The 18758-nt window shown below is 37.5% G+C and overlaps 1 protein-coding gene and 1 long non-coding RNA gene across 11 annotated transcripts in view; one reads left to right on the plus strand and one right to left on the minus strand.

Annotated features, from left to right (window-relative positions):
* LOC105464318 (EF-hand calcium binding domain 6) overlaps positions 1-18758 on the minus strand; it is a 308413-nt gene that overhangs the window by 195414 nt on the left and 94241 nt on the right. For all 10 annotated transcript variants that reach the window (XM_011712104.2, XM_011712099.2, XM_011712096.2 and 7 more), the window contains 2 exons: positions 10154-10278; positions 4773-4921 (listed from right to left, as the gene is read on the minus strand). In XM_011712104.2, the coding sequence (XP_011710406.2) occupies positions 4773-4921; positions 10154-10278 (274 nt within the window). The remainder of the gene's footprint in view (positions 1-4772; positions 4922-10153; positions 10279-18758) is intronic.
* On the plus strand, positions 1167-10261 carry LOC139358749 (uncharacterized). Its single transcript, XR_011614197.1, has 4 exons — positions 1167-1229; positions 5934-5991; positions 6098-6137; positions 10126-10261. It is a non-coding gene; the product is annotated as an uncharacterized lncRNA (long non-coding RNA).

Raw genomic sequence — 18758 nt, forward strand, 5'->3', positions numbered from 1 at the left:
CCAGCTCTTTTGAAAGTGCTGTTTGCTTTCTCTGGATGGAATGCCTTTTTCCAATGTGTCCGTGTCAGAAACTCCTATTTAGCCCTCGAAGGTTCATCTCAGTTCTGTTTACTATAAGAGGCATTGCTAACTTCCCAGCCAGCATGAACACATTAAAGGAGGCCTTTGGCAACACTGGACCTCCCTCCAGTCTGTGGAATAAATAAATAAGTAAAAAGACTGGAATAAATCTATCAACAAAATGATTTTAAATTCAGAGCTGAAGTGGAAACCAAGAAAGGGAAATCCATACGTATTAGGAGCAAGGAAGGACCCAAGTCAAGGACAGTAAGAACGTGAACTGTTGCAACAAGAGCCCAAGGCTTTATCAAGCCCATATGTGTTAACAGCAACCCTGAAATCTAGTGTAGGCTCAAAGGGAATACAGTTTTAATGCCCATTTGGGGTTAGAAAACTTGTGATTGCGCAAGACTGGGAGTAGATTTGGCATAGCAGTGAACCAAAATCGATCCTAGAAAAATAGCCAAAATGCAGCCAAGAGATAAAGACAAGAAAAATATAAAAGACAGTTTAAAAGACATGAAGAATGAAATGGGAAGACCCAATATTTATGTAATGTAATAGGAGTTCCAGAAGAAAAGACCAGTGAGAATGGGGTGGAGACAATATTCAAAGAATCATAGCTGAGAACGTTCAAAAACTCTGAAAAATACAAATTCTCAGATTGCAATAGCAGGAGTGTGGGAAGGTTAAATAGACATCTATACCAAGATACATGGCAGGGAAACTGTAAAGTAACCAAAAGAAACAAAATCTTAAATAAGAAATCACCTATAAAGGAATGACAGACAAACAGCAGAACCTCAGAGCAACAGCAGAGGCCAGAAGACCGTGAAGAGCACCTTCATGGTACTAAGAGGAGATAATTCTCAAACAAGAATTCTGTTCCCTGCTACGTTTTCATTAAAGAGTAGGGCAAAATGAAGATATTTCTGAAAACAAAGACTGAACTAAACACTCACAGGACCTTGCCAAAAGGATTACCAAAGGATACACCTCAGGAAACTGACTCCAGAAGAAAGGAGTGAGGTTTGTGAGGCAGTGATGAGCAAACAAACGGTAATCATGGGGAAACCTAAACAGGCATGAGTCAAAAAAACAGCAGTCATGAACGCAGGTCCCATCAAAACCAGGCAGAAGCAAAGCCCACGTCAATGACAAAATGGAAGGTGAAGGTGCTTTTTCATTCAAGACAGTAGAAATACTGATTAACTTTAGACTTTATAAGTTTAGAACACAAGAAAATTCTAAGGAAAACCACTATAAGAATAGAAATAAGATATTTAAGTCTTAAAATGGTGGAAGGAAAAAAAAAAGAGTGATAAAGAAAACAAACAAACAAACAAAAAGAACGTTGGCCAGGCACAGTGGCTCACGCCTGTAATCCCAGCACTTTGGGAGGCTGAGGTGGGCAGATCACCTGAGGTCAGGAGTTTGAGACGAGCCTGGCCAACATGGCGAAACCCTGTCTCTACTGAAAATCAAAACTTAGCTGGGCATGGTGGTACATGCCTGTAATCCCAGCTACCTGGTAGGCTGAGGCAGGAGAATCGCTTGAACCCAGGAGGCAGAGGCTGTGGTGAGCTGAGATCACGCCACTGCACTCCAGCTGGGTGACAGAGTGAGACTCTGTCTCAAAAAAAAGGAAAACTTAGCCAATACCAAACAAGAAAGACAAGGAATAAAGAAAAAAGAAGAAAGAGCAGGAGAAATAATAGTACAAAATAAGAGGTAGGGGGAAGAATCCAAACATAATAACTACAATAAATGAAAACAGACTAAACTTGACAGTTAAAAAAGCAAAGATGTTAATTTTGGAATTTTTAAAAAAATAGATATATGCTATTTAATAAGAAATGCCTAAATTATCACAATAAAAGAGTAAAAAGTTGGAAAAAGATATACCTGACAAATACTAATTAAAACTGTTATAATTCAATAGCAGATAAGATAGACCACAAAAGGCATTCATAGGCATAAAAGGGCTATGATATAATAGTAAAGGGAACAGTTGACCAGGAAGATATGACAAATCTGTACTTCCAGATATGTGTACCAGGAGAACGGTATATAATACAGCATTCATGATATTAGCACTTGAGTGTTCACTCTGCTATGGTTTCCAGTAACCTATTCCACTGGGAATTCAGGGTGAATGCAAAAAAGAGACTCAGAATCCCTAGGTCCCTGGATAGAACAAGTTATAAGAACACCTCAGCCCTGGCCACCCTCAACCCCCAAAACACGCATTCTATGCACCCATCATATTCTTCATAGATATCACTCTGGCAAGTCTTTCTGGCTTGGGACAATTTGTTATTTATTTCTTCATTTTTTGAGACAGAGTCTCGCTCTGTCACCCAGGCTGGGGTGCAGTGGTGTGATCTCAGCTCACTGCAACCTCCGCCTCCTGGGTTCAAGCGATTCTCCTGCCTCAGCCTCCCAAGTAGCTGGGATTATAGGTGCCCGCCACCATGCCTGGCTAATTTTTGTATATTTAGTAGAGATGGAGTTTCACCTTGTTGGCCAGGCTGGTCTCGAACTCCTGACCTCAGGTCATCTGCCTGCCTCGGCCTCCCAAAATGCTGGGATTACATGTATGAGCCACTGTGCCCAACCTTATTGCTTCATTTTTAGCATCTACCACCATGTCTGATACAGAAAGGCACTCAACAAATGTTAGCTGAATGACACTGTACGCATTCATTACAATTATAATTTTGAAGACTATGAAGCCAATATGAAAAATGTCTGTAATATGCATTTCTATTTTAAAAAACACAATATAAAACTGTGATGCACTCTGATTACAAATATGTAAAGATTATATTTGTGTGTGAATACAAAAATGGAAGAGAATGTGGAACAATGAAAATAGTAAATTTGTTAGGTAAGATGGATGGTGACTATCTGCTTTTAATTTTTATTATTGCTATTAAATTATTATTTGCATAATTTTGAAAATGAGATAAGAAGAAATGGTCGCATAAATTTTAGTGATCCAAGAAAGTAATTCCTGAAAAATGTCACCATGTGTAGACAGAACAAAAGAGTTGTTTTCTGAGCCATGGAAATATTTACTCCTAGGGCCAAACTTTGCTTTCACTCTAAAAGCCACAGTATTCATACATGGTGATTCTCTCTGGACATACAGGGAGCTGGCAAGGAAAGTGGGGTGCTGCGGGGAATGGATACAGCTGCTGTAGCTTCATGCCACATTTTCCATCCCCTTTTCTCATGCCTCTCCTTTCTAGGAAACCTGCAAGGCACCTATCAATTACCCAGAGTTTGACGGGACAATCTTTCCATTAGCTTCTACTCTACTTCCCCCCAGAAAAGGTTCTCTGTCTTACCTGGACAGAAAACCAGGTAAAGAGAATATTCCTAACCTAGATTGTGGTCTACATATACCATTTCAAATTGAATAGAACAGGGATCCTTGGAGAAATGGCTCATGCCAGGTCCCAGGCAAGGGATGTACAAGAAGAGCCTGGAACATTTGTCATACAGGAAAGCAAGGAAGTTGTCAAAGACTATCCAGTCACATCAACAGGATGTTGGAACCAACATGAAAATGCTCCCACTGGCCAAGATGGAACAAATTGAGTATCAATATAACAGCTGTAATGAATTGAGACACAAATATGTTTAAAGTCATGAGTCCATAATCATTAATAAGAAAAAATAATTTTAAAAAAAACCACTCATTGTTCACTTTTGGAGGATGCTAGGGAACCAGTTTATTATTTTGGAAAGTAGGAAATGCAGAGAAAGAGTCAAGGATATCTTGCCTCTCTTATACTAACTGTGTCTTGTTGTTACCAAATAGTTGAAGAGGGGAAGTTGTTATTACAGAAGTCCTCTAACTAGTAAGAGAAGAAGAAACAATAGACACAGAATGTCATCATTTTACAATCTCCAGTGAATGAATGGATCTAGGTATGATCAACAATGATTGATAGGATCACGAAAAGAGAGACAGTCTATATATGTTTGCCACCACCTATGAAGTACTTCCCCCCCACACACACACACACACAATGAACATGGGTCTGTACATCTATATCTAACTATCAATTTAGGGTAGGGAGTTAGGGGAGGGAGACAGGGAACATGTTAAATGTCACTGTGGGTTACAAGCAGTCAAATCCAGATTGTAAGAAAGTCCCCATAACGAATAATCCAGATTACTTCTAAAATTAAAAACTGGAGAGGAGGGCTATAGTTCTAAAAAGAATTGTGATAAATCAACCAGTTGTAACTACAGACTTAATTTGGATCCTGACTTAAATAAATTTAAATTAGAAAACATGAGGCAAGCAGTTAGATTTGAACCTTGACTGGATATTTATTAATATGATTGATAACTCTATTAGATGTGAAAACTGTATTTTCACCTTGTTTCTAAAAAGAGTTCTTATTTTTTAGAGAGAGAGGGAAATATGCTATCTGGTATTTATTTCAGAAATATCTGGGGTTGAAGAAAATGAGCAGGAATACAAATGAAATAATTGGCCAAGATTTGACGACTGTTGAAGCTGGGTAGTGGGTACATTCATGGATTCACTATATTATTCTCTTTACTTCTGTATACATTTTAAATTTTCAGTAATAAAAAGTCTAAAACATTAATAAAAAATAAACGAAGCTGTGCCTTATTCTTACGGTTGACGTTTGGGGAAAAAATGTCAAGGAAACAATGAGACTCTTACCTTTTCATTAACTGGATAAAAATTCTTCTTGGTATTTGGTATATAAAGGTGTCCAGGACAATCTTTAGATAATTAAAAGACACGTAGCCACCTTTACAGGGGTCCCCTGCACTGAGGGCCTTTTCAATCTTTTCATAGGACTTTGAAAGCTGTAATAAATTGAAATTAGAGTGTGGCATTCATAAATATCAACTTCATGGAGCTATTCAACCATTTTATTTTTACCAAAAACCTCTTCACATTTTTCTCTCCAAAAACTGATCAAAAAGGTTACTATGGCATGTACTGAACTTCAAATGTTTAATTGATGAGCTCACTACAAAACAGTATTCCCAGTCACAGCTACTCAAGTGACAAGGCAGACACGTTTCCCAGGGAAAAACAGCACATAGAAGAGCTCCACCTCAAATTTCAGAGCTAAAAATACTTGCTGGATCTGCCGGTTTGATACATCTTCCTTAATATCCTTTCAAGCTTTTCCCTACTGTGAGCCCACGCTATGCTTCTCCTGATTAAGTCAGGCCAATCAAACAAAAAAGCTGGTAATATTTTATTAAAAATACAAGTAGCTTTTACAGTAAGGAAAATTATTCATATAAGGACTGCATAAACAGAATATACATTGGACATTTCTTTAATCATTCTTTTTTTAAATGAGGAATTACAAAGAACCTGGGTGAACAAGCTTGCTTATGGGGCTTCTAAAATGCAGTAACGTGGGTTAACCACTGATTTTTATATGACTCATAAAAATACTGTGAAGATTGGTTTTATTTCCAAAGGTTTTCCTGCTGTTTATTATTGAGTAATAACAATATTCTCCAGTATCTTCAACCATCCCACTTTGTCTGAATTCAATTTTTTCCTGCTAACTGGGATAAGAAGATAAACAAAATCACCAACAACTTGGTACAAAAGGTTACTTTCTTAAAGAGCTGCTGCAACATGGAAATGTATGTACAAGGATCTCGATCCACTAAAGGAATAAGCAGCAGAATCACTAAATGTTCCTTAGTGTGTATAGGAATATTGGTATCTAAAGGGAAACATCTTTAATAAAAATATTGAGAGATCTAAGTTTATTAGAAAGGACCTAAGCTTCTTAGAAAGTTGCATAACATTCACCCAAAGTGCAGCTAACTTTGTCCATCTCTCTTTCAGGGAGGTGGGCGGCATCTGACACACTGCCTGGGGGAAGACTTGCAGAGAGAAGCAAGAGGCAAGAGCCTGGCGTGGAGCGGGGGCTTAGTGCTGTTACTGGATTGATAAAACCCATTTTTAATGTCTTAATGACATTTGGTTTTCCATACTTTTTTTTTCTTCAGGAGAGTGTTTCTGCGATGATCAAGAGCTTTTAGAAAAAGGGTAAGGTATGAAACCGAAATACTGTCTTTGTGACAAATACAACTTTTTAGAAATTTTCATTGTTACTGTTTATATAGAAAGTACAAGCCTTTGTTTAAAAAATGCAAGCAATTCAGCAAAGTATAAAGAAGGAAATAAAAATACCTGGTAGTCTCACCTTCACATACCATCATATTCTTGATGGAAAAGCCAAGGGTACATCCAATTTCCATCTTCGTATGTTTAGTTTTTACAAATGTTTCCTTGATCTTAAATCTAAATGAGGTCCCTATTGTTATTCTCTCTCATAACACCCTGGTCTTTTTCATCATTCCACTAAAAAAAATTGTATTCATGACTTTTTACTAGTTTAATAACTCTCTCCCTGATACAAGGTAATGTGATCTCTATACAAGCAGAGATCGTATCTGTTTTGTTCACAAATAATTATCTAGAATGAAGCACATTATTGGCATGTGGTTGGCACTCAATAAATATTTATTAAAAGTGGATATATTTTTATCAAAAAGTTATAAAAAGTTATAAAATATAAAAAGCTGTTCAACACATTAGTAAAAAGTGAAATAAACAAAAATTATAGCTGAGATAGCATTTCATCTGCATCAGACTGGCAGAAATGTACAAGCTTAGCAGTATCAAGTGCTGAGGGAACGTGGAACGGCAGGAGTGCTCACGTGCTTCTGGTGGGAGTGTAAATCAATATAGTGGCAAGCAATAGGCTACCGTACATTGAGCCTGAGGGGCGTGTTCTCTACAACCCAGCTCACAACTCCACTCCTAGGTGTAATTCCCAGAGAAGCCTTGGCACCTGTGGACCAGAACCTAAGCTTACGACCACTTATGGTGGCACTGTTTGGATTGGCATACAACAGGAAGCAATCCAAATATCCATCCATAGGGAGAATGTATAACTTATAAAATATTTAGATAAGGGAAACTGTACAGCAGTGAAAATGATAACACGGCTATACCCATAATATGAGTGAATCTCATCCTGAGTACAAACAGGATGAAAATAAATGGTTTTGCAACTATGCCAACATATGACGGGAAAAAGAGAAAGAAGGGTCAGGCAAAGACAAAGAACCCAGAATGGAAGAAGACAGAATATGAAAGAATATGAACACATCCCCTGCAAAAATTTCATGTCACAAAAAGGAACTAAATTAGAAAATCAATTAATTAAAAGAAAATCTTGAAAATGATAAAATAACCTTTTAGAAATTTTCATTGAGAAGAGAAGGAATATTTCTAAGCTAAGAAAATAGAAAACAAAAATAGCACCATTACAGGAACTAATAAATTAGACACAGCAAGAATAAGAGGCAAGGATGAGATTTAAATTAGTATTAAAGGAGTGCCGTGGAAGAATCTCAACGAAGCAGAGGAAAGGGACAAAAGAATTAAATCAACTTGAGAGAAGATGACAGCTATCAAGGAGAGGCAAAGATGATCCAATATAAGGATAACAGGGACTACTGTGGAAGGAAGGAAGAAGGAGGAATGGAGAGAGAGGAGATGATTTTAGTACTATGGCACAGTATCCATTGCTTGCTACCACATTGATTTTCCTGAAACAAAGGAAGAACTGAATCTGTACATCACACTGTGTTCCAGGAAACTTTGTCAAAATGCTCCACGCCAAGATATAGCTCCGTTTTGCTTTGTAAATTTCAAGGATCAAGGAAAAAAAAAAAAAAAAAAAAAGCTTCAGGAATCCAGGTAAAAAAAGAAACCACCTACAAGGCGGAAAGAAATCTGGTTGACCCCAGGTTATTTTCACAGCAACAACCAATGCTGGAAGACAATGGAAAAAATATTTACAACATTACAAGGAAAAGAAAGCATGATGGAAGGATTATAGCCACCCAACTTGCTGTTCAAGTATAAAAGCAAAAGGCACATAGTTTCAACTATGAAAAAAACAAAGGGAATAAGGCACCCATGGGCCTTTCTTAAGGAAATTACTTGACAATGAAATCCAGCCAACCAAAAAATAAATCAAAATAAAGGACTCTGAGAGGGATAAACTGTGATCAGTGCTGCACTGTCGTGATGCACATTAAATTCATGCAAATATCAAACAAAGTCAAAACAACAGGGGGAATGATGGCAACGGAACAGAATATAAATATTATAAACTCAGCTAAGGACAAACTATAAAGAGCAAAAATGGTGGGGTGGGAGGGAGGCGTAGGAAGAAACCAGTGCCCGTCACTTCGAGTTTCATAGCAGAAAGCCAGCCTATACTGTCTGAAATGGAAACATCCTTCAAAAACATAGTTTCTCCAGCTCTTCAGAGCTTTTTAAATCTCTTTTCTCGCCTCAAAGTCCCTTTGGGGACCTCGCCTCAAAGTCCCTTTGGGGACCTCATATGTCTTGTGGGAAAGAAGTGTTCACCCAGAGTTCAGAAGTGTCTCCGCTTTCCCTTGAGGACAGTGTTGCAGGGTTAAGGGCAGGGACTGGATATGCCTGCATTGTGTGGGCTGTTTACACTCAGCCCCAGGACTCAGCTGGACTCATTTAACCTATTCGTGCCTCAGCGTCCTCAGCTGGGATGATCACAGTGCACTCGCTGCTCATGGGGCTGCTGTGAAGACTGAACAGACCACCAGGAAAGCACAGGCAACATCCCAGAAAAGAGTTAATTATGATGGTGACGGTCACATTTCCTTTTCTTCTGGGAAATTTAAATTAAATACGTTTTATTTTTAAAAAGGAGTATGATCCTCTTCTTATAAAATTATTTCTATCTATGTCTCCACCTACCCACTGATGCAGCCGTCCTTCCATACACGAATAAAGAGAGGTCCAGAATTATGTTCACCAAATGTTGCCTTTGATTCTTTCTGGGTGGTGGATTGTGAATAGTTTATTACTTTCTTCTTTGTACTTTTTAGAATTGCTTACATTTTTTTTTGCAATGGTCATGTTTTTATGAAAACAAGAAAGTCATTAACAACAACTAGAGAAAACAAATTTAACCAAATTACCCACAAATATGACAGTGCTCACTTCTCCAACAATCTTATCGACACTGGCCTTGTGAGTTCTTCCTGCATTGACATCCATCTATTGAACATTTATATTAATAATATGTAAAAGTTTTATGAATGTTGGGAATTATTCATCTGTCATTTATGTTGCACATATTGTGCCAAGTTTATCATATGTTTATACAAAGTTTTGCTGTATAAAGGATTTTTCATTTTTCTGAAGTTAAATTTTATCAGTCTTTTTCTTTAAGGCTTTTGGGCTTTACTTCATGCTTATAAGAGATTCTAAATTTCAAGATTAACAAATGTTTACCCACATTACTTAAATTTAAATCGTTGATGAGGATAGTATTTATTTTTGGTGAAGAGTGGAAGGTTATAAGATTCATTCCCCAAAATGGCTGGATAGCAAATTATCTCAATAATAATTACCAAATAAGCCTCTCTCACTACACTTTATTGAAATGCTTCACATCACAGGCTAAGTTCACATATAAAGAGTGGTTCATTAGCCAACTATCCTTTTAAATCCATTTGAATGTCCATTGCTGCACCAATGCCATATTGTCTTAGTTATTATGCCTTAATAAAATAATTTATATGTGTAGAATAAGTCCTCTATTATAATTTTTCAAAAGAAAAAATATATATCCTAATATAGGAACAACGGGCATTAATACTAAATCTTCCAATCCAAGAATCAGAAAAGACTTCTTCACTTATTCATGTTTTCCTTTACATTACTCTATAAAGTTGCATTATTTCTTTATATGTCTTATTAGAGTTAGTATGTGAGTAGCACAAAGGATGTACTTAAAAATTAATTTCACATCACCATCACTATTATCGATGATCAATGTATTGCTGTTATTGGGAGGTAGGAGGGGTGTCAGTATTGGGGGAGACATAGGTAGGATCGAAACAAATTTTAAAAATAATGTGTAAACCTAATAGTTTTCCATATTGTCTACTTTGCTGTGTTTACTCTGTAGGTAACTGTGGCTTAGGAAAACATCTTACTTCTAGACAAAAGTTCCTCTCAATTTCATCCAAGGAGTAGTTTCTCCAGGTATCTTCAGATGATGCAGAACTGAGCAAACGCTCCTTTTTGGAATTTTTGGCTTGTTGATTCTCCAATGAGACCTCTATTGAAACAAAATAGCTTTAGCTTATCAACACTGTCAAAGGTTAAACATTTAAATATTGTTACATTTTAATCATTACCTGTTTGGTAAAAAAGTAAGGCTTGAATAAACCAAGAAAATGATGAACCATCTGATTAATGGTGTTGAAATAACTGGCTAAACATTTTGGAAAAAATGAAAGTAATCATCTACTCACTATCTTACTCTAGGATAAACACTAGATAGAGTGAAATGTACACTAAATAGAATAATAAAACCATAAAAATAGAAGAAAATTAAGATGACTGTTACATACTACATAATCTCTGTGTGAGAAAGCCTTGCCAAGGAAAACACTAAAGCCAGAATTTATTTAAATAAAGGATAAGTCTGACAACATAAATACTTGATTTTTGTTTGGTTAAAAAAGAAGCCACAAGTTAACGTGAAAAAATAATGAGCGGAGAAGAACTATTGTTAATATCCATAAGAAATACAGGTTAATTTTCATAATATATGAGTGGCTCTTATGAATCAATAAAATAAACATCCAATAGAACAGTAGACTAAGGTTATAGACAGATAATTCACATAAAAAGAATTTTAAAGCATCCAATAAATATATGGACTACTCAAGCTCATTGATAATTTTTAAAGTCTAATTAAAACAAGTTAACATTTTTTTTTCTACTTGTCAAATAGGCAAGGAGTAAAGGGAATAATAAGAACCAGTTCTGGCTTGTGTATAAAAACTTGGTACTTGAATATGCTTAAATCCTTTTCTAGAGCTTTGTACTCATAGAATAATAGGGCCACTCACCGAATTCACATGGATAAGGATATTTTCTGCACTTTTCTTTATAAGAGAAAAAAATGAAACAATCTAAATGCCCATTCATAGAAGATGAATTTTATAAATGAATGGTTCATCAAGCCTATGAAATACTACACAGACTTTAAAAACAAAGATACATGTCTAAATTAACAGATGTGGAAAATGTTCTTTGCTATATATTGCCTCATGATTTTAAAGGAATAATTAGCATAATTTCATTTTAACACTTATGTTGTATATCTTTCTATCCATCCATCCATCCATCCATCCATCCATCCATCCATGTAAGCATCAGAAACAAAATCTGAGAGGATACTACGTGAAAAAGAATACAGTGGTAGGATTCAGGTAGTAGAATTATATGGGATTGTTATTTAGTGTTTTTGTTTTCTGGCTTTTTTGAAACAAGCATGTATTATTTTTATAACAAAAGAGAATGAAATAAATCTAAAATATAGCCATTTTCTTTCTCAAAGTTGACTGCAAAGAATCACAAACGGTTTCCCAGATTTATTTCCTAAAATGTCTGCAAATACGCTTCAGCCAAATTAAGCACACTTAATTCAGCTGCAGTTAACAAACTGCCAGTCATCTGGAATTCCATTTCCTAGCTCCAAAAAAGAGAAAGGAGAGAAAAAAAAGATCCCTCTATACAATAAAAGACAAAGCTGGTCTTTAGAACTTGGTCATGGCCAGGCATAGTGGCTAATGTCTGTAATCTCAGCACTTTGGGAGGCCAAGCCCGGCAGATCACCTGAGGTCAGGAGTTTGAGACCAACCTGGCCAACATGGTGAAACCCCGTTTCCACTGAAAACACAAAAATGAGCTGGGCATAGCGGCACACTCCTATAGTCCCAGCTACTCGGGAGGCTGAGTCAGGAGGACTGCTTGAACCTGGAAGGCGGAGGTTGCAGTGAGCTGAGATCATGCCACTGCACTCTAGCCTGGTGACAGAGAGAGGCTCCATCTCAAATAATAGCAATAATAATAATAATTTAATAACAACAAATTTGGTCTTGGTCTGGAATTCTACAGCCACAGTGGGCTTGGGCATTTGAAACCTGGGGTCTCAGGACATTCGAGCTGCGAGGGCCCTCGCTGAAAGATGAGGAAGCCGTGTCACAGAAGCGGGACCTGAAATGGTCCAGCACACAGAGGCCTCCAGCCCCTCTTGGACACATCCTGTTCTCAGTCCACCTGTAACACTGGTGCTCTCATGGCACATCTCAGGAAGCCCACTGGGGCTCTGTTTAAACAACATGTCTGGATCAGAAGGGTGGAGAAGGGGTTAGGGTATGAGGCCTGCCCTGGGGAGCTCCCGGCCCGCAGGTCTGTGCACATGCCCTGTGGCTGCTCTCACAGGCTGACAGCACTGAGTGACAGCACTCAGTACGGTGTATTCAGTGACGCCTCTCTCACCACAATTCTACCAGCTTTCATTCTCCAAGGCAGCTTGATAATTCCTGCAATCTTCTGATTTTCTCAAAATTTCCTCTGAAGGATGATGCTACCTGATGCGAAACTGGGTAGAGAAGCAATCCAAAGCTTACAGTGTGGTTTACGTTCACTGCAGGCGAAAGGAAATCTGCTCCCCAGCATCTTTCTTCACGTGCCCAAATAGATGGTGCTTTTCATAAGCAAGATAGTGCTGGCTTATTGAGAACACAAATGGAACCAAAACAGAAGTTCGCAAAATTAATAGAGTACATTGTTCCATATTTAGAAAAGCCAGAGATAAAAGGTTTCTGCAAATATATGAACTAGCGACTCTCTTATAGAGGTGAAAACAGCATCAAACCTCTAACCAGCTCTTGGTAATTTGTTCTTATATAACATATTTTCCCCAAAAAAATTTGCTGACTGGCTCTGCCACTTACTAGCTATGCAGTGGTGTGCTTTTGTTTCCTTATTTGCAAGAAGAGATAGAAAACAGTACCTTTGTCATGGAATTGCTACCTGGATTAGATGAGCTGATAGAGGTACATGCCTGGCACTTGGTAGATATTCAGAATGTATTAGCTACGTATTGATTCATAATACTGTTTCAATGATAGGAGTCATGGAGCAGTATCAATCAGAGTCAGAAAACTCAGAACTTAGATGACAGAAATCAGGAGCATATTACAAAAAACATGTCAGGTATAAAACGTTGTATTATTAACTAATAGTCACCATGAAATTTGCTAAGAGAATAGATGTTAAGTGTTCTCACCACACACAAAAAAAGGTATCCACGTGAGGTGATGGAGGTGTTAACTAATTTATTATAATAAACATTTCACAACGCATATGAACATCAAATCATCACATTGTATATCTTAAATATATACAATGTTAACTCATCAATTATATCTCAATAAAGCTGAAAAAAAATCATTTCAGAAATGAAGATTAGGCTGGGATGAAGGAAAGGAAAGGAAAAAGGAAAGGAAAGGAGACTAAGCTAGGCACAGTGGCTTACACATGTAATCCCAGCACTTTGAGAGACCGAGGCAGGAAGCCAGGAGTTCAAGACCAGCATGGGCAACAAAGCAGAACCTGTCTCTACAAAAGATTTTTAAAAAAATTAGCCAGGCACAGTAGCATGTACCTGTGGTCCAAGCTACTAGGGAGGCTGAGGCAGGAGAACTTCTTGAGCCCAGGAGTTCAAGGCTGCAGTGAGCTATGATCATACCATTGCACTCCAGCCTGGGTGACAGAGCAAGACCTTGTCTCTAAAAATAAAATAAAGTAAGAAATGAAGACTAAACTAAAAGAAACACAAGAGCAAATAAACACAATAGTAATAGAAGGTGAAATAAAAGTTATATCATGGAAGGAAACAAAGAAGGGAGAGAGGGAGGAAAAGAGAGAGGAAGGGAGGGAGGAAGAAAGTAAGAAAAAAGGGAGGAAGAAGGACTTGTGAGGAAGTTATGGTATAGAAGAGAAGAGAGGGGGGAAAAAGATCCTATCTTTTGGATGGGGAATCCAAAAGATCCAATACACATGATATGAATCACTGAGAAGAAAACCAAACAATGGAATGGAAAAAATACTAAAAATCACAATTCAGGAAATTAAAGAGGAAGTCCTAGCCAGAGGAATCAGGCAAGAGAAAGAAAGAAAAGGCACCCACATAGGATAAAAAGAAGTCAAACTATCTCTCTTTGCTGACAATATGATTCTATATCTGGAAAACCCTAAAGACTCTGCCAAAAGTCTACTAGAACTGATAAATCATTTTAGCAAGGTATCAGTACACAAAATCAATGTACAAAAATCAGTCGCATTTCTATACATCAATAATGTCCAGACTGAGAGTCAAATCAAGAATACAATCCCATGTACAATAGCCACAAAGAAAATAAAATACCTGAGAATACAGCTAACCAAAGAGGTGAAAGATCTCTACAAGGAGAAGTACAAAACACTGCTGAAAGACATTAGGGATGACACAAATAAGTGGAAAAATATTCTATGCTTATGGATTGAAAGAATCAGTATCATTAAAATGGCCATACTGCCCAAAGCAATTAACAGATTCCATGCAATTCCAATCTAGCTACCAACGTCACTCTTCAAGAATTAGAAAAAGCTATCCTAAAATTCATATGGAACAACAAACAAAACAAAACAAAACAAAACCCAAAGCTCAAATAGCCAAAGCAATCCTAAGCAAAAAGAACAAAGCTGAAGGCATCACTCTACCCAACTTCAAACTACACTATAAGACTATAGAAACCAAAACAGCATGATACTGGTACAAAAATAGGCACATAGGCAAATGGAACAGAATAGGAAATTCAGAAATAAAGTCACCCACTTAAAACATCTGATCTTTGACAAGGCAGACAAAAATAAGCAATGGAGAAAGTTCTCCCTATTAAATAAATAGTACTGGGATAACAGGCTATCCAGATGCAGAAGAATGAATCTGGACCCTTACCTTTCACCATACATAAAAATTAACTCAAGATGGATGAAAGAATTAAATGGAAGACCTCAAACTATAAAAATCTAGAAGAAAAACTGGGAAATACCCTTCTCAACATCAACCCTGGCAAAGAATTTTTGGCTAAGTCCCCAAAAGCAATTGCAACAAAAATAAAAATTGATAAGCAGGACCTTCTTAAACTAAAGAACTTTTCTGCACAGCAAAAGAAACTTATCAATAAACAGACAACCTACAGAATGGGAGAAAATATTTGAAAAGTATGCATCTGACAAAGTCCTAATATCTAAAATCTATAAGGAATTTAAACACAATATCAACAAGCAGAAAACAAATAGCCCCATTGAAAAATGGGCAGAGGACATGAACAGACACTTCTCAAAAGAAGAAGACATGCACATGGCAAACAAACATATGAAAAAATGCTTATAATCACTAATCATCAGAGAAATGCAAATTGAAGCCACAATGAGATACCATCTTACACCAATCAGATTGGCTATTATTAAAAAGTCAAAAAGGTGGGGCGTGGTGGCTCATGCCTGTAATCCCAGCACTTTGGGAGGCCGAGGTGGGCAGATCATGAGGTCAAGAGATTGAGACCATCCTGGTCAACATGGTGAAACCCCATCTCTACTTAAAAAAAAAAAAAAACTAAAATTAGCTAGGCATGGTGGCGTGCACCTATAGTCCCAGCTACTTGGGAGGATAAGGCAGGAGAATCACTTGAACCCGGGAGGCAGAGGTTGCAGTGAGCCGGGATCGCGCCACTGCACTCCAGCCTGATGAGACTCTGTCTCAAAAAAAAAAAAAAAAAAAAAAAAAAAAAAAAGTCAAAAAACAACAGATGCTGGCAAGGCTGCAGAGAAAAGGGAACACTTAGGCATTGTTCGTGGGAATGTAAATCAGTTCAGCTACTGTGGGAAGCAGTTTGGAGATTTCTCAAAGAATTTAAAACAAAGCTACTATTCAACCCAGCAATCCAATTACTGGGCATATATATCTAGTGGAAGATAGATTATTAAGCCAACAAGACACATGCACTCATATGTTCATTGTTCATTCACCAGAGCAAAGACATGGAATCAACATAGGCGCCCATCAGTGGTGGATTGGATAAAGAAAATGTAATATGGATATACCACAGAATACTACACAGCCATAAAAAAGAATAAAACCATGTCCTTTGCAGCAACATGCATGGAGTTGAAGGCCACAATTCTAAGCGAACTAACACATGAACAGAAAACTAAACACTGCGTGTTCTCACTTATAAGTGGGAGCTAAACATTGAATACACATGGATATAAGCATGGGAATAACAGACAGCAGGGCCTACTGGAGGAGGAGAAATGGAGAGGATGTGGATTGAAAAACTACCTATTGGGTGCTATGCTCACTACTTGGGTGTAATATACCTGTGTAAGAAGCCTGTACACGTACCCCTGTATCTAAAAGTTGAATTTTTTTTTAAAAAAGAGACTCAGATGAAAACCTAAATAGTACACAATGTACTCAGGGAATCAATCAACCATAAGTACCTAATATCATGACATAGTCTAGCAAAATGTATTGGGTTTTACATTTTTTTAAATTATCAGGGCATCCAGACAAAAAGATCAAATTACGAATAAGGAAAACAAACTCCGATTGTCATCAAACTCTTCCTCCACAAAAGTTTATATCATCAGATAATGGATAAGGATTTCTAAGATACTTAAGGAAAGACAATTTGAGGTAAGGATCTTACATCCAGAAAAATAAAATTTTTTTTTTTGAGACAGAGTCTTGTTCTGTCTCCCAGGCTGGAGTGAAGTGGCATGATCTGGGCTCACGGCAACCTCCACCTCCTGGGTTCAAGAGATTCTCCTGCCTCAGCCTCCTGAGTTACAGGCATGCACCACCACGCCTGGCTAATTTTTGTATTTTCAGTAGAGACGGGGTTTCGCCATGTTGCCCAGGCAGGTTTCAAACTCCTGGGCTCAAGCCATCTGGCCACTTTGGCCTCCCACAATGCTGGGATTACAGGTATGATCCACTGCACTTGGCCTGGATTTTTCAAGTATTAAGGCCACAGACAAACATGATTATGTAAGAAATCAAAGAATATTGTTTCCATGGTGATTTGCTGAGGAATCTACTGGAAAATATGATTCAAATAACCAAAATGACTGGAAAGATAAATGTAAGAGAGAGAGAAACAACTGAACAAATATGATCAAGGAAGCTGGGTCAGTGAGATAGAAGGATCAACTTCTTCATGACTTAAGAAGGAATTAGAAGATAAATCAAAACCTAGAAATGACCATTGCACTGCTCTGGACAGCACCACAGGCAACCTTTGGAGATACTGTGAGTTCTGTTCTAGAGCACTATGGTCAAGTGAATAAAACAAAAAAATAATGTGAATGTTCTGGCCTCCCAATGCAGATAAAAGTTATGTTTACATGATACTGTACTGTCTATTAAGTGTAATATCTTATGTCTGAAAAAAACAATGTACATGCCTTAATTTTAAAATATGGTGAAAAAATGCTGATCATCATCTGAGCCTTCAGTGAGTCATAATCTTTTTCTTGGTAGAGGGTCTTGTCTTGATGTTAATGGCTGCTGACTGATCAGGGTGATGGTTGAAGATGGGGTGGCTATGGCAGTTTTTTGAGATTTTTTGTTTGTTTGTTTTTAGAGATAGGCTCTTGCTCTGTTACCCAGGCTGGAGTGCAGTGGTGCCATCACAGCTCACTGCAGCCTCGAACCCTTGGGCTCAAGTGATCTTCCTGCCTCTGCCTCCTAAGTAGCTGGGACTGCAGGCATGAACCACCATGCCCAACTAATTTTTTTTTTGTTGTTATTTTTTGTGGATACAGGGTCTTGCTATGTTGCCCAGGCTGGTCTCAAACTCCTGACCTCAAGCAATCCTCCCACGTCACCCTTCCAAAGTACTGGGATTATAGGCATGAGCCACTGGACATTTTAAAAAATAAGAGAACAGTAAAGTTTGCCGCATCAATAGACTCTTTCTTTCATGAAAGGTTTCTCTGTAGCAAGTGATGCTGTTTGATAGCATTTTAGTCACAATAGAATTTCTTTCAAAACTGGAGTCAATCCTCTCAAACTCTGCTGCTGCTTTATCAACTAAGATCATCTAATATTCTAAACCTTTTGTTGTCATTTTAACAATGTTCACAGCATCTTTACCAGGAGTTGATTTCATCTCAAGAAACCACTTATTTTGCTCATCCATAAGAAACAACTCGTCCCTTAAAGTTTGATCAAAAGATTACAGCAATATAGTCACATCTTCAGGCTCCACTTTTAATTCTAGTTCTCTTGCTATTTCCACTACATATGCAGTTACTTCCTCCACTGAAGTCCTGAACCCCTTAAAGTCATCCATTAGAGTTGGAATAAACTTCATCCAAATTCCTATTCATGTTGATATTTTGACCTCATCCTATGAATCAGAAATGTTCTAATGGCATCTAAAATGGTGAACCCCTTCCAAAAGGTTTTCAATATTCTTCTTAGATTCATCAGAGGAATCACTATTTATAGCAGCTGTAGACTTACAAAATGCATTTCTTAAATAATAGGACTTGAAAGTTGAAACTACTCCTTGATCCATGGGCTGCAGAATGGATATTGTGTTAGCAGGCATGTAAACAACATTAATCTCCTTGTACATCTCCATCGGATCTCTTGGGTGACAAGGTGCATTATTAATGAACAGTAAT

Source organism: Macaca nemestrina, chromosome 15 (assembly GCF_043159975.1).
Source record: "Macaca nemestrina isolate mMacNem1 chromosome 15, mMacNem.hap1, whole genome shotgun sequence".
Taxonomy (NCBI): domain Eukaryota; kingdom Metazoa; phylum Chordata; class Mammalia; order Primates; family Cercopithecidae; genus Macaca; species Macaca nemestrina.